At 47.4% G+C, this 15,676-nt stretch overlaps 1 protein-coding gene across 1 annotated transcript in view; it reads right to left on the bottom strand.

Annotated features, from left to right (window-relative positions):
- The window catches only part of LOC149342756 (snake venom 5'-nucleotidase-like), a 38,553-nt gene extending 23,154 nt beyond the window's left edge, over positions 1-15,399 (bottom strand). The window contains exons 1-4 of the mRNA XM_089545229.1: positions 14,753-15,399; positions 5,432-5,575; positions 5,231-5,329; positions 3,796-4,034 (exon numbers count right to left, since the gene is read on the bottom strand). Coding sequence (XP_089401355.1) covers positions 3,796-4,029 — 234 coding nt within the window. The 5' untranslated portion in view covers positions 4,030-4,034; positions 5,231-5,329; positions 5,432-5,575; positions 14,753-15,399. The remainder of the gene's footprint in view (positions 1-3,795; positions 4,035-5,230; positions 5,330-5,431; positions 5,576-14,752) is intronic.
- Between the last annotated feature and the right edge of the window lie 277 nt (positions 15,400-15,676).

Genomic DNA, 15,676 nt, shown 5'->3' on the forward strand with positions numbered 1-15,676 from the left:
CTTACAATGAATCCGTTTCGTCAATATAAGGACACAGAACAAGCGAGGAGGTATAATCTCCGCCCTCTAAACGAACTTGAGAATGAGGGCAGGGGACCGTATAATAGGCAGCACGACAAGTCTCACACGGGCCGCGGCTGAACAACAACCAGAAAAACAAACGGGGAGGTGGAAAGGGTAAAGTAGTAGCAAAGAAGGAGCCTGAACAGCACAGCGATAGAAGGGGCAAAAGAGCGTTAAACCCGGCTCTCGGCGCACACGGAAGCCGCGACCCCCCCCCCCCCAAATACGCGCACACCCCCGCAAGACGCCGCCGAGTCCGAGCGGGCGGCCCGTATCAGGTATCCTGAGACGCTTGCAAGGGACGCGTTCGAGAGACGGCCAACACTCACTTGTTAACCGCTGCAACGGCAACTTGCGACTGTGCCCTCTGCGTATTTTTGCTTCATTTCGTCGCTTTGCTCTTCTGTCGGGCCTTTCTACCAGACAATCTGGCGCCCCTTTTCCCATAAATATACCAGGCTGTCCAAACCCGTGTCCCGCAGTGAGCTTCCCGTGAAAAAACAGCGTGCGTCAGGTAAAATACTGAGCTAGCCCGAGCGCGTAATGGGAAGGAAAAAATGAACTTGGGGGGAAAAAAAAAAGAGAATGGAAGAGCAGAAAAAAATTAGCTCTAAAAATGTTTAAAGAAAATGTAACACAAAAATGTTAACGCACACACAGGAAGAGAAAAGAGAAAAAGAAAAACTACTGATTAAATGTGGCGCCAAACAAGTATGACATGGTGAGAGCACTTTGATAAAGTTAGGCGCAGTGCATGTGGTTTCGAGATTTCCATGCACGCGTAGGTTAAATCATTCCGAGATTATCGAGTTCAGTCGATGTTGGTGTAAGTAAATAACAAATGACAAGGAATATGTAGAAAAATGAAAATAAAAATGGCATGGAGAATATAAAATTGAGCACAAGAAGTTATACAAAAGTTAACAAATTGAAAATAATAATAATAATACATGTGTGCGGAAAACGCGAAAGGTCTGCGGCCCGCGGAGCTGCCGCGTGGTCCCAATGGTCTAGGTGATAGATCAAAGGTGTCTATTTGTGATGGAACGTGGATGCTGGCAGGAGGCTGGACAAAAAAGTACTCAGGAAATAAACTGCTAGATTCCCTGCCATTTCAAAGTGTGTCTGCAGTTGTCAAGAAAAACAAGTTCCGGCGTATTCTGATAATAACGTTGTCCAAGGCCTATGACCGGCGGAATTTCCTCCGTTTCTCCTGGTTTCTCTCAAATCACCTCCAATCTTCGCAATTACACAGTTAATTTTCCGCTTTAACCAACCAACGCCCTAAGGAAAGTCTCCCGGGAGTAGCGTTCAAGCCATGAGAGAACGTGCCGAATTTATGAATGAAGTACGATTCCCTTTGTTCCCTGTAATATGTGTTAGGGAACCCGGACTGGAGAAGGATTACACGGATGTTTTAAAACTTTGCAGGGGCAGACGCAGGTGCCTGGAAAGGGGCAAGTTGGGCAGGGATGACACATGCGCTTTGTGGTTGTTGAAGCGGAAACGAAATGTTGACTTGGTCTGACCAATGTACTCCTCCCCACACACCTCGCATTGAAGTTTGTAGATTACATTGCTCGAATTGCAGTCGAGGTCTTCATTTATGTGAAACGTAAAGCCATCGGACTTGGATTTTGCCAGTTTGGTGTCGGAAATGTGCGGACACACCTTGCAACGGGGTTTTCCGCATGGGTGGCATCCACCTCGGGCAGCGGTCTTCTTTGTTTTCGCGTTGACAAGCAAGTCTCTCAAGTTCTTGTCCCTGCGGTACACCACTCGGGGTGGTTCCTTGAATATTAGTGACAGCCTATTACTCTGTCTGATTATATTAAAATGACGGCTTGGTATGTTGTTTACCCTGGGAGCAGTAGCGGTAAGGATTAGGTTTGTTTTGCTGTCTTTTTTTCACCTTGTTCTCTGCCAAAATGGAAGAACGGTCTAGGCTGCGAGCGTGTTGAATCGCGTCTTCGACTATTTCCCCCGGGTATATATATATATATATATATATATATATATATATATATATATATATATATATATATATATATATATATGAGAGAAGCCAACAGCTACAGAAACCAAGGGGCACAGGGGATTTTTAATTTATTTATTTATTTTGTGGTGTTGATCAATTCATAATAATAATGAATATGTTACCGCTTAAAGCTAATTGGTTAGAAAAGCAGAAGAAAAAACAACCCCATGCCGCCGGTGGGATCCGAACCCACGACCTCCGAATTACGCGTCCGGTGCTCTACCACTGAGCTACGGCGACGGCTGTCAAACCTTCTGCTTTCGGGGGTATTTATGTTTACAAATAACCTAACTTGGGAGTGTTCACCAGCGCCACCCACGTTCTTCAGCGGCGGACGTAGAACGTCCTGAGTTACCGCTGATGTGACGTAGAACGTCATCCAACGGCGAGGGTGGAAGCTGTGTGAGAACCCTCTTATGCTTCCTAAGGCATCAAGGCTGCCAGAACCGAGGCCCTCGTTAAGCAATTAATATATATATATATATGTATATATATATATATATATATATATATATATATATATATATATATATATATATATATATATATATATATATATAACTTACACCAGCGGTCATGCTGAGCTGAAAAAAGAGGCTGTGTAAATAAAATCAAACTTATATCAAGGCGCATGCCCCAATTACGCCAAGCATTCTTGCGCTTGCTACGTCCTGGCAGATCATGCGCAACCGTGTATTTACTCCACAACTGCGTACGAAATTATTTGAATCAAAATAGAGAAAGATGACAGGCCACGATTCACAAATTTCTCACGCTTGGAGAGCGAGCCAGGTATGCGTATTTTAATATCCGCAGGTCGTGTCATACGTTCTCAGACCACAAAGTCTGCTTTTAAGCCGTGTAGCGGGGCATTACCTACGCTCCCAAACCTCAAAACCCCGGTAGAGGGTAGGAGAAGTATCATTCTCACGTCTGTGGACATTGGAAACCTCATAGGCAACGCAAGCGTCAAAATATACTGCTTAAAAGCCGACGCTATGGCTCGAGAACTTTTGAAGTTGCCAGAACATAATCAAGAAAATATTTGGCATGAATAGAAGCCGCAACATTTGGCGACAGTGTACTTTTTAAGCTAGAGTACGCGCACATACACAGGTGAGCAAGATTGTGTGGAATGCTCGACCGGTGTGCAGCGGAGAAAATAAAGTGAAATCTTCAGGCTGCTGAGCGAGATGCCTGTGCCGTACGGTTTGTACGCCTATCCGACTGCACCAGAGCACACGTATTATCTCTAAAACTAAGTACCCGGTTAAAATGTGTTTTTTTTTTTCTGTTACACTGAAGAGCCCCACACGAGTGCTCTAGTCAAGTTTTTATTTGCACTGTACATATCAGAAGTTGAAGGTTTTGTATCGGGGCTCCTGTTCGGATTTCAAATCTACTGACTAAATGAATCTGAAGTTTTACTCATGGCCTTCTGTTGGTACAAAGCAAACAAGCTGTACTAACAGATCTTCTCAGGACGTCACGAGGAAGTCTGCCGAGAAGTTCATAGCTGAGAGCATTAGAACGGGGTCACACGTAAACTCGAGATATATATAAAATGAGCGATCAGGTAAAGCACAAATAGCATCGGTATCAACATATTAGCGGGTTCATTTCTTCTGCGTGTCTTCATAAATTATGCCGTATAACGAATTAAATAAACAAAATTTTGGAAAGGTTGCACTCACCTTTGTGACGATGCGAGCGACTCCGCCGTAACAACTGGAGTTTTCTCTGTCTTCTGGAAAGCATCTTCCTCCGAATTTATTGCTTTCTTCCAGATGAGAGTGGATGTCGTTGGTGTGAAGAATTGTTAACACTAAATTTCCGCCACTTGCGGCGCAATGCTGAACACCATATATTATGAGTGTCAAGACGATCACGTGGATTCGATGCGCCTTGAATTTCAGGAGGAGCTCCATTTCTCCTGATAGGGAAAGTAATGTGAAGCAAATTGCTGCAGACCGTATTTACAAACGCGATCTTTACAGATTATCACCCTTCCATTATAGCAAAATGCGAGAGTGATACGCTAAAACCATCCTCAGTTTTATAATACTAACCAGTCATGCGTACTTCGATATTAGAGGTGCACCAAGAGTCTGTGCGTGGCTTTTAGACAGACCCTTCGCCCTAGACAAACGAAGTTACCATGAGCTCTCTTCTCCTACAAGCAGCCGAATAAGCGAAAATTCCCTCAATTTTTTTTCTTTAAAAATTTTGATCGGCTACAAGCTGCGTTTTTATTGGCTGCTAATCACCAAGAAGTCACATGACTGCACCAAACAACAAAAGCATAGCAATTATTGCATATTCGGCCTGCAAAATTAAGCATAAAAAGCGCTTCGTAAAAGCTGAAACAGAGAAGCTAAGCGGCAGTGCTATGAAGTGTGCGGCAGCGCTACTCATCTCTGCTTAAGAACACGCATTATAAGTGTGTCTCTTTAAATGCGATACCTCTCTATTAATACCATTCCAGGAAATCTTGCATTCAACGAAAACCAAACAAGGATGGCATGCACGTCATATGCACATCGTGTGTGCGTCATATGCCGTATGTCGCATGCTTTGCATTCTCAAGATTGATTGCTGTTATTTGGCGGGATAACACAGACACATAAAATAAGAAGAGAAAGATGCTGGAAAGTGCTAGCAGAAAGGGCACAATGTTTAGAAAGAATAGGAGGGATTAAAAAGTGGATAGAAAAGAAATAAGACGATATGCGTCAACACTCACAACACGACGAACACAGAGGACAAAAAGCGTTTAGAACAAATTAAACGGGCAAATGCTTGGAGCCCGAAGTTACAGTTTACCCAGAGCACAAATCGCATAGTACACAAATGGGGATGTAAAAATGGCATGCAGCCTTAAGCCTGATACACACAACCCAAGTCGCACAACACCCCTGGTGCACTCGACTTAGGAAATGTCAAAAGTGCGCGATACAATTGGTCTCGCTCAGGGCCACAGCCGTAGGGGAAGGGTATGCGTTTTTGAGTGTCCTCCACTAGGGCTCCGTCTAGAATTATTCACAAAATTTCAAAAAGTTTTAGTACTTTCTTTTCTATCAATTCACACTGAGAAATAGCATGGGCTACTCGAGCATGCATTGTCCTTACCTGTGCTGGACGGAGCGAATGCCCGCGGTACCGCCGCCCAGTTTTATATCACACTTGAGAGGGCGGAGTTACGGCCTACTCCCAGTGGAAGGTTTTATACTGCGTAGATCATTCAGGAGGCGTGTTTAAAACAAGTGGGAATGTTTTTCTTCACGTCGGAAAGAAAACAAAGAAGAGCGATGCAGCAGAATGTCCCCTCACCTTTGATAACATCAGCAGCCGGGTGAACCCGCGAGGGGGGAGCTCGGCTCTGTCTGCCGTGAGATGTTCAAAGCTGCTTTTCACGCGCGAGTACTTGTGCTGCCTTAGCGACCAGGAGTTGGCGACTGACAGCAAAAAAGAGGGCTGAAGAAGATTTATTGAAGATAAGATGCTATTGAAACGTGAAAAGTGGAGGTCAGGTAAACAAACCTATCGAGCGGGCGACAAAACACGAGGAACGTTGGGCTAAGAGCTAGACTTACATGCGATGCTTCATGGTTATTTCCGTCGACCGAATAATGCTTTTTTTCACGAGGTGTCTTTCTCACGTTTCGCTATTGCTATACTCTTCCATACTGAAGGCAGGTAAGCAAATCCCGTTTTATAAACGAGTACAAATAGTTTGCACTACAGAAGCATTATACAGACCAGAACCATGGAAATAAAACATGTGAATTTGCCTCCTAGGGATTACATGAAGTTAGTACGTAGCAAACTAAGAGCCAAATGGCAAGCTTCTTGGGAAAATGAAGGAAACAACAAGGTGCATACCATAAAGCCCATTTTAAAAGAATGGAAATCATGCCGCCATAAAGAGCGTTTTATCGAAGTGATTTTATGTCGTTTAAGCATAGGTCACACACACATCACAAATAACTTCTTATTAACAAAAAAAGACAAACCTGTGTGTGAAATGTGTGGTGAGGAGCTCACAGTAAATCACATTTTAATTTCTTGTTCACACCTCGAAGAACTTAGAAAAAAATTTTTTTACGGTATTTTACAATGAACACATTCCATGCCATCCCGCCTTTCTTTTAGGTGAGCAAACACTTGTCGAGTTTTCACTTGTTTGTAAGTTTCTAAAGAAAGCCAATGTTTTAAATCTATTATAATGTAACCTCTATACACTTAACATAACATCATCTAACCTTGTGTTTGGCGCATGATAGCCATAGTTGCTTATGCGCCATAAAACCCCATATAACTAACTAAGAAGCATTATAATGCCAAACGTTCAATTTTTATAAGAGGCGGCAGTCGAAACTAAATCAGCTTGTTCTAAAGTGTTTCTTAGCGTAGGCTAAAGCAACAGCGCTTGTATCGAATTTTTTTTTCATCAAAACTTTAAAATGCTTTGGCGCTGGGGAGCTCTCATTGAAAAACAAATAAAAAAAAAGTTCGGAAATATATATAGCAAGGAATAACTTGTACTTATCAAGAAGAATCTAGTTTTCTTATTTTGATTCGTTTTGTGCTGTCCTGTCAAAGCCCTTGGCGCGAAAATACCTTTGACTCTAGAAGTTTATGGCATTGCTCAGAAAAAAAATAATCTCCAACACACTCCACTTCTGACCAGGGGCACTTTTAATTAAAAACCTTTCTGTATTGAAATGGATCTCTCAACGACCTGTGAGTGGACAGATAAAAAATCAGTTTATCCCAGACTTCACGTACTGAAGCACAAATGCTGACATCATACCACGAAGGAATAACCGGCCTAGCATGCTCATTACCACAATAACAAAAAAATGCCCGTTACCCTTTCCACACCGCTGCTCTTAATCTCCTGAAGCTCTTTTACATCGAAAGCACATTACTCCCGGCTCAGTTTTGAGGGCGAAGGTTATATACATTGCCATAACATATTCTGCAGCTTTCTAGAGTATGCTGTTACATATTATCCCAATCAATAGCACTTATTGAAAATCGTGCCTGAAATGCTCCTTTAGAACTGTGAAGTCGTCGGAAATAAACAAATCGGAAATATGCGCAGACTGAAGCTCTGGACGCGAACCTTAAAATCGCTCGCAGTGTTGGCGTGAAAACATCCAAACCCAGAATAACGAACGGGAGAGCAGTAAATGCAGATAATAGCATTAGGTAGATGAAAAAAAAAAAACTCACAGAACATACTTATTTCCAGGAGACAGCCTTTTGAATGGCGTTCATAGGTTCCTGAAGTCGCTCACAGCAGTATCTCAGGACGTCTTGTAAATTCTCTGCTCAACACAGGTAAAACACAGAGAAGGAATAGCAAAGTGTGGGCGCCGGCTCGCAACTAAATTTACATAAAAAGAAACGCAGGATTTGTACGAAAACTGCAGTTAAGACAAGAGAGAAAATTGTTTATAAAAAAAAAGTGAAAGAGGCGGGACAAAGAAAGTATAACTCAGCCTGCTTCCAAGTAAGCCAGCTGCTCATCGCACAGCACTGTGCTCTCTTCCTCTGCTTTCCTTTCTTGCTAACACACCTTTGTGTATGTTTACCCCCTTTCATCAACCTCCTCGCAGTCACGAATACGTTGAAGCTGCACTTTTCGACATTACTTCAGAAAAAAAAAAATGTCGGCGCCGACTGCAGGTTTCTGCATGCGAAGCGTATGTAGGCCAGAACAAGCGCAGTGCGATACCTCAGGTGAGAAGAGCAGACTGCAGACGTCATGCATGCGTACATGGTTTGGTTTGGTTTATGGGGTTTAACGTCCTAAAGCGACTCAGGCTATGAGGGACGCCGTAGAGAAGGGCTCCGGAAATTTCGACCACCTGGGGTTCTTTAACGTGCACTGACATCGCACAGTACACGGGCCTCTAGAATTTCTCCTCCAAAGAAATTCTAGCCGCCGCGGCCGGGATCGAACCCGCGTCTTTTTTTGGGTCAGCAGCCGAGCACCATAACCACTGAGCCACCGCGGCGGCGCATGCGTACATTTGCTGAATATGGCAGAGAAAGCTGGTAGTAGCCACCCGGTGGTCGCGGCAATTCTAGCAAGACAAACTGTTAATTACCGGCTCCATCTGTTTGACGCGCCACGAAAGTCTATGCTTATGATGCACTAGTCATATGCCGTTATGAGCAGAGTCGACGCGTCTGTCAATGTTGCTCCGTGCACAGCCCCTTCGCTGCCTTGCACAAATTTAGGTTTGGTTTGGTTTATTGCGGTTTAACGTCCCAAAGCGACTCAGGCTATGAGGGACGCCGTAGTGAAGGGCTCCGGGAATTCCTACCACCTAGGGTTCTTTAACGTGCATTTTGCCTCCATCGAAATTCGGCCGCCGCGGCCGAGATCTAACCCGCGTATTTCGGGCCAGCAGCCGAGCGTCGTACCACTGAGCCGCCGCGGCGGAGACTGCACAAATTTATCGGGCCTATTTGCAAGGTATCCTCTGCCAGCGTACTTCTTTGCTGACCAGACTTCTGCGCGGATGAACACGCAGCGGCCAGCTTAGATTTGTCGTTGATGTCTTAATTGCTGGGTTTGATGTATATTGAAGGTTTTTTTTTTGCAGTAAAAATAAATGGCGGGTCATCGACTATCCCGTGTGTGAGAGAGAGTTTTACCCGCAGGGAAAGGCAGGTAGGTAGCTCTGAGCGACGATTCTCTCACCACCTGCTAATGAGCACTGGGTATGATGAAAGGCGAGTGTTGTGTTGTTAGGAGAAGGTAAGTGACGCCAACCAAGTAAAATACAGGAAAAACACGACGTTTCGGGACCGGCTCGGCCCCTTCTTCACGGTGTGACTACGGGCGAGCGCAGCTTGGCTTTTTAAGCTCCTGTGTGGAGGACCTGCGGGTCAATGGCCGCAGCCCATGGACGTAGGATGAGGGGAGAGTCCCCAGGGAACGATTAACATTCTCTCGTGTTTGCTGTATGTGCCACGACTCGAGTAGAAGCCTCCTGCGTGGGTTAGCTTCCGTTTCCAATACAATGGTGCTGTCGAAGTCAATTGGGTGGTCACACCCTTCACAGTGTTCGGCCACGGCGCTGCGTTGACGATTCATGTGACGGACGTCCGCTTTGTGTTGGTTCATCCTTTCCGCGAAGTTCTTCGTTTCCCCTATGTACGACGCCGGGCAGACGGAACACGGAATTTTGTACACGACGCCCTGGGCCTTTTCTCTGGGCTGCCGGTTTTTTGGGCGGGGGAGAAGGCGACCGATAGTGCTGGTCGGTTTGTGCGTTGTCAGCACCCCTTCTTTTCCGAGAATGCGACCGAGCGTCTCGCTCACGCCTCTCACGTAGGGGACGCAAACACGTTTCCGCTTCTGGCATGCGTCTGAGGAAATAATAGACCGGATTTTGTTTTGCCTTTCTTGTTTCCTGATAATGCGCCGGATGAATGAGCTTGGGTAGCCGTTCTTTTGGAGGTCAGAAATGACTCGGTTCTTCTCCTTCCTTTTTTCTTCACTTGAGGAACATATGGAGTCGGCTCTCTTCAGTAATGACGTCACGACCGATGCTTTGTGCGGGATGGGATGGTTCGAATCGAAATGTAGGTACCGTCCTGTGTGGGTTGGCTTCCTGTGCACCGAGGACTGCAGGCCTTTGTCGTGCCTTGTAAGTAGGACATCCAGAAAAGGCAGGCTGCCCTGCTGTTCATGCTCAACAGTAAATTGTATGGCCGGTTCAACTGAATTTAGATGACTCTGGAGGTTTTCTATCTCTGAGGTTTTCACCACACAAAAGCAGTCGTCTACATAACGGAGGAATAACTTTGGCTTGGGATTAAAGGAGGAGAGGGCCCGGCTTTCGACGTCTTCCATGGTTAGGTTAGCCACTGTGACTGAAATTGATGCCCCCATAGCAGTTCCGGTTGTTTGCTTGAAAAATTCTCCGTTGTAGGTGAAAAAGGTACTGCGCAGACAGAGGTCGAGAAGGCGACATACCTCATCGACGTTGAGTGGAGTTCTCTCGTGCAGCGTTTGGTCGTTTTCGAGTGCGCGGCGAGCAACGGACACAGCAAGGGGAACCGGTACGCAGGTAAATAGCGACACCACGTCAAACGAGACTAGGCTTTCGTCTTCCTCCACGGTAAGGTTCGAGACAAGTTGGACGAAATGCCGCGAATTCTGTACATGCGTGGGTGTTCTGCCGGCGAGCGGCGCCAGTACCTTGTGCAGGTAGTCAGAGAGACGTCGCAGAGGAGACAGGGTGAAGTCTACAATTGGCCGAAGGGGGACGCCAGGTTTGTGAGTTTTAGGTAGCCCGTAAAAACCTGGAGCTGAGCCGTTTCTGGAGATGAGGCGGAGGTAAAGCCATTTGAAATCAGGATGCCGCTTGAACATCTCTGCCAGGGTTTTGTTGAGTGTTGCCTGAGTGTTTGAAGTCGGATCCTTGCGAACCTTCTCATACGCCCCACTGCTCAAAAGGGCTGACGCCTTCTCCTCGTAGTCGCGTCGGTCCATCACCACTGTAGAGTTGCCCTTGTCTGCCGGGAGTATGACGATGTCGGTGTCGTCCCTGAGACCGCGTAGGGCTTTTCGTTCCAGTTGAGACAGATTGCTCGGAAATTTGGGGGGTACCTTGGCGATGACACCAATCGCTTTCAGGCGGACCTCTTCCCTGACGTGCGGCTCCAGGTGCTGGATCGCATCTTCAACAGCCGCGACTAGTTTTGGGAGGGCGGGACCAGATGATATGTTGAACCCATGTCCTTTTGCGAGAACAGAGGATTCGGGCGGTGTTAAGCGACGGGAGGAGAGGTTCTTTACAAAGCCAGAGTTATGGGGGTCAGGCTGTTTCTTCTGCCGCTGCTGTAGGGCAAGCAACTTCTTGTTTTGACACTCACGATGTTTGTTGGCTGCAGTGGAGGCCGCTTCCATGGCAAAGGCGTCCACCCGCGGGAAGAGCTCAGGCATCCTGTGTTCTAGTTGGCGGCGCGCGAAGAACCGGTCCAGCTCCTTTTTGCGGAGGACGGAATGGCACTCGTGTATCCGCGCACTTAATAACTGTTGCTCCGTTTTGGACACCAGCCGTAGGCCTTCTGCGGTGGTTACAGGGCGCTTTAGGCGAAGGCTCACGGGTATCACATCCTTTTCCTTGCAGGTCTTGTTGAAGTTTAGATGTGTCCGGAAGACAGCAATACTCTTGGAGATGTTGACGTATCGCTTCACTAGCTGCATGGTCTCGATGCCGAAGTCTTGGCGTATAGACTCAAAAGAAAAGACTTCGCCAAGACTTCGGCATCGAGACCATGCAGCTAGTGAAGCGATACGTCAACATCTCCAAGAGTATTGCTGTCTTCCGGACACATCTAAACTTCAACAAGACCTGCAAGGAAAAGGATGTGATACCCGTGAGCCTTCGCCTAAAGCGCCCTGTAACCACCGCAGAAGGCCTACGGCTGGTGTCCAAAACGGAGCAACAGTTATTAAGTGCGCGGATACACGAGTGCCATTCCGTCCTCCGCAAAAAGGAGCTGGACCGGTTCTTCGCGCGCCGCCAACTAGAACACAGGATGCCTGAGCTCTTCCCGCGGGTGGACGCCTTTGCCATGGAAGCGGCCTCCACTGCAGCCAACAAACATCGTGAGTGTCAAAACAAGAAGTTGCTTGCCCTACAGCAGCGGCAGAAGAAACAGCCTGACCCCCATAACTCTGGCTTTGTAAAGAACCTCTCCTCCCGTCGCTTAACACCGCCCGAATCCTCTGTTCTCGCAAAAGGACATGGGTTCAACATATCATCTGGTCCCGCCCTCCCAAAACTAGTCGCGGCTGTTGAAGATGCGATCCAGCACCTGGAGCCGCACGTCAGGGAAGAGGTCCGCCTGAAAGCGATTGGTGTCATCGCCAAGGTACCCCCCAAATTTCCGAGCAATCTGTCTCAACTGGAACGAAAAGCCCTACGCGGTCTCAGGGACGACACCGACATCGTCATACTCCCGGCAGACAAGGGCAACTCTACAGTGGTGATGGACCGACGCGACTACGAGGAGAAGGCGTCAGCCCTTTTGAGCAGTGGGGCGTATGAGAAGGTTCGCAAGGATCCGACTTCAAACACTCAGGCAACACTCAACAAAACCCTGGCAGAGATGTTCAAGCGGCATCCTGATTTCAAATGGCTTTACCTCCGCCTCATCTCCAGAAACGGCTCAGCTCCAGGTTTTTACGGGCTACCTAAAACTCACAAACCTGGCGTCCCCCTTCGGCCAATTGTAGACTTCACCCTGTCTCCTCTGCGACGTCTCTCTGACTACCTGCACAAGGTACTGGCGCCGCTCGCCGGCAGAACACCCACGCATGTACAGAATTCGCGGCATTTCGTCCAACTTGTCTCGAACCTTACCGTGGAGGAAGACGAAAGCCTAGTCTCGTTTGACGTGGTGTCGCTATTTACCTGCGTACCGGTTCCCCTTGCTGTGTCCGTTGCTCGCCGCGCACTCGAAAACGACCAAACGCTGCACGAGAGAACTCCACTCAACGTCGATGAGGTATGTCGCCTTCTCGACCTCTGTCTGCGCAGTACCTTTTTCACCTACAACGGAGAATTTTTCAAGCAAACAACCGGAACTGCTATGGGGGCATCAATTTCAGTCACAGTGGCTAACCTAACCATGGAAGACGTCGAAAGCCGGGCCCTCTCCTCCTTTAATCCCAAGCCAAAGTTATTCCTCCGTTATGTAGACGACTGCTTTTGTGTGGTGAAAACCTCAGAGATAGAAAACCTCCAGAGTCATCTAAATTCAGTTGAACCGGCCATACAATTTACTGTTGAGCATGAACAGCAGGGCAGCCTGCCTTTTCTGGATGTCCTACTTACAAGGCACGACAAAGGCCTGCAGTCCTCGGTGCACAGGAAGCCAACCCACACAGGACGGTACCTACATTTCGATTCGAACCATCCCATCCCGCACAAAGCATCGGTCGTGACGTCATTACTGAAGAGAGCCGACTCCATATGTTCCTCAAGTGAAGAAAAAAGGAAGGAGAAGAACCGAGTCATTTCTGACCTCCAAAAGAACGGCTACCCAAGCTCATTCATCCGGCGCATTATCAGGAAACAAGAAAGGCAAAACAAAATCCGGTCTATTATTTCCTCAGACGCATGCCAGAAGCGGAAACGTGTTTGCGTCCCCTACGTGAGAGGCGTGAGCGAGACGCTCGGTCGCATTCTCGGAAAAGAAGGGGTGCTGACAACGCACAAACCGACCAGCACTATCGGTCGCCTTCTCCCCCGCCCAAAAAACCGGCAGCCCAGAGAAAAGGCCCAGGGCGTCGTGTACAAAATTCCGTGTTCCGTCTGCCCGGCGTCGTACATAGGGGAAACGAAGAACTTCGCGGAAAGGATGAACCAACACAAAGCGGACGTCCGTCACATGAATCGTCAACGCAGCGCCGTGGCCGAACACTGTGAAGGGTGTGACCACCCAATTGACTTCGACAGCACCATTGTATTGGAAACGGAAGCTAACCCACGCAGGAGGCTTCTACTCGAGTCGTGGCACATACAGCAAACACGAGAGAATGTTAATCGTTCCCTGGGGACTCTCCCCTCATCCTACGTCCATGGGCTGCGGCCATTGACCCGCAGGTCCTCCACACAGGAGCTTAAAAAGCCAAGCTGCGCTCGCCCGTAGTCACACCGTGAAGAAGGGGCCGAGCCGGTCCCGAAACGTCGTGTTTTTCCTGTATTTTACTTGGTTGGCGTCACTTACCTTCTCCTAACATTAAATTTCCCAACCAGACAGACTTCTGTCGAATGTTTTCTTTTGAGTGTTGTGTTGTGTTGGGTTTAATGGCGCATAAGCAGCTAAGGCTATCATGCGCCAAGCTCAAGGTATAGGATATTTCTTTTATGCAGATTCTTGCTAATTTGTGAAAAAATGGTGTAGAGGGTCTAAAGTTTGTTGTACCGAGTAATAAGAGAGGGAAGAAATTTTAGAACTATCTACAAGTAAAAGCTTTTAAGGAGGCCGGGTAACCTCATCAGCGGTCCTTGGCTGGCAAGGAAATTGAAGTTCCCAGCCAATAAAATAAAGACCTCAGTCTTCTTCTCGAGGATGAGAACAAGGCTGAAGTGTATTATATATAAAGCGAAGCAGTGTATTAAAATTTACAGTTTCTCCAGAACGCCTGCTTCCTTTAAAAAGCTAAAAACACAAGACGAGTTAACAATGGCATTTTCGCCTAAGGAGAGTAAAGAAAAGAGAGTAAAGAAGGTTATTATCATTACCAGGAATTCAGGACAAGTCGTTCTAATTCTCTTGGCTATCACCATGTGGCAAAAACAGCGCGCTGACGTCATTGAGTAACAAGTTGCTGAAGAACAGAACGTTATAGGCCACAGGGCGCAGCGGCACCGACTGGGAGCTGTCCCGAATTCCGGATAATGCGGAGAGTAGCTGGACAGAAGAAAGATGCGAATATGTACAAACAAGTGAGCCCCGCGCATCATCCTAGCCACGACCCGAGATACGCGCTGCGCGTGGAAAGAAGGGGAACCAAAATTGCCTGCAGAGATTTGCAAGACTATACGGCCAAGCGCCCAGTGCACGGTCCTCCGAGAGTGACCTGATGAAGAGTTTCGCTAAACAAGGTACCTGTAAGAAGAAGAAGAGGACGTCTCCGTAGTGCCGTACTTTGTCGTCATCGCTGGTGGTTCGGGCGCGAGTCTCGTGCTGGAGCTGCTTCCTTCGGCTGGTTCTGCCGCCCTGCTACGACCCGACCGCTGCGTGCGTTGGTCGCCGTGACGCCTTAATAAATCCACTGTTCACTTGGTGGAGGTGCGGGGAACAGCCGCCCTTCCCACGGCTACGGCTCGTGACGTCGCTTATTTTATTCTACATACCATATAGTCTTAGCAATGAGAAGAAAGAAAAAGAACATTACGCAGCAGCAGTCACGCATTTTTAGGGAACCAAGATTTTGGTTACGCTATTTATTTGTTTTGTAACCTGAAACACGTAAGCTATTACTGTCGCTTGAGGGAGAGGAAGCTTTGTCAAACCTTATTTCAGCGACTTTTTCTCCGCTCTGCGTTTTCACATATTTTCTGAGATAAAGAAAAAAATTCGCGCTGACGCTTCCTACGTTGTAGCTATAATGCAGCCCTCCTAGCTCGAACCTCGTCTGAAGCGGAATGTGTAGGTTGGCTGTCCTCGCGTTGTCGCCGGCGCCACCCTCGCTGCTGCGAGGTCTCAGTCGACAGCCGTTCCTCAGTCTGGCTATTCCACCAATCGGCTGCTCACTAGGCGGTGAGCAGAACTGCGTCTTGTCGACGTCAATCCTCGCGAGCAGGAGCTCGGCGAACGTCCTTTTAATTTATTTTGTATTGACTTTAAGCCCAGAGCAGCTCTGCTGGTCCATTGTCACTAGTTCTTTCATTGTTATTTGTATATCTATTCTCGAAAGGACTAATAAAAGGGCAATTAAAGGGCAGCTGCTGTGACACTCGCGTGTGGTGCTTTTATGTTCGCTATTTTGTATTTTTTTGCCGCCCACAGAGAAAATGCTACCTGAGGCCC

Source organism: Amblyomma mixtum, chromosome 5, assembly GCF_055824585.1.
Source record: "Amblyomma mixtum isolate Tamu chromosome 5, ASM5582458v1, whole genome shotgun sequence".
In the NCBI taxonomy this organism is placed as follows: domain Eukaryota; kingdom Metazoa; phylum Arthropoda; class Arachnida; order Ixodida; family Ixodidae; genus Amblyomma; species Amblyomma mixtum.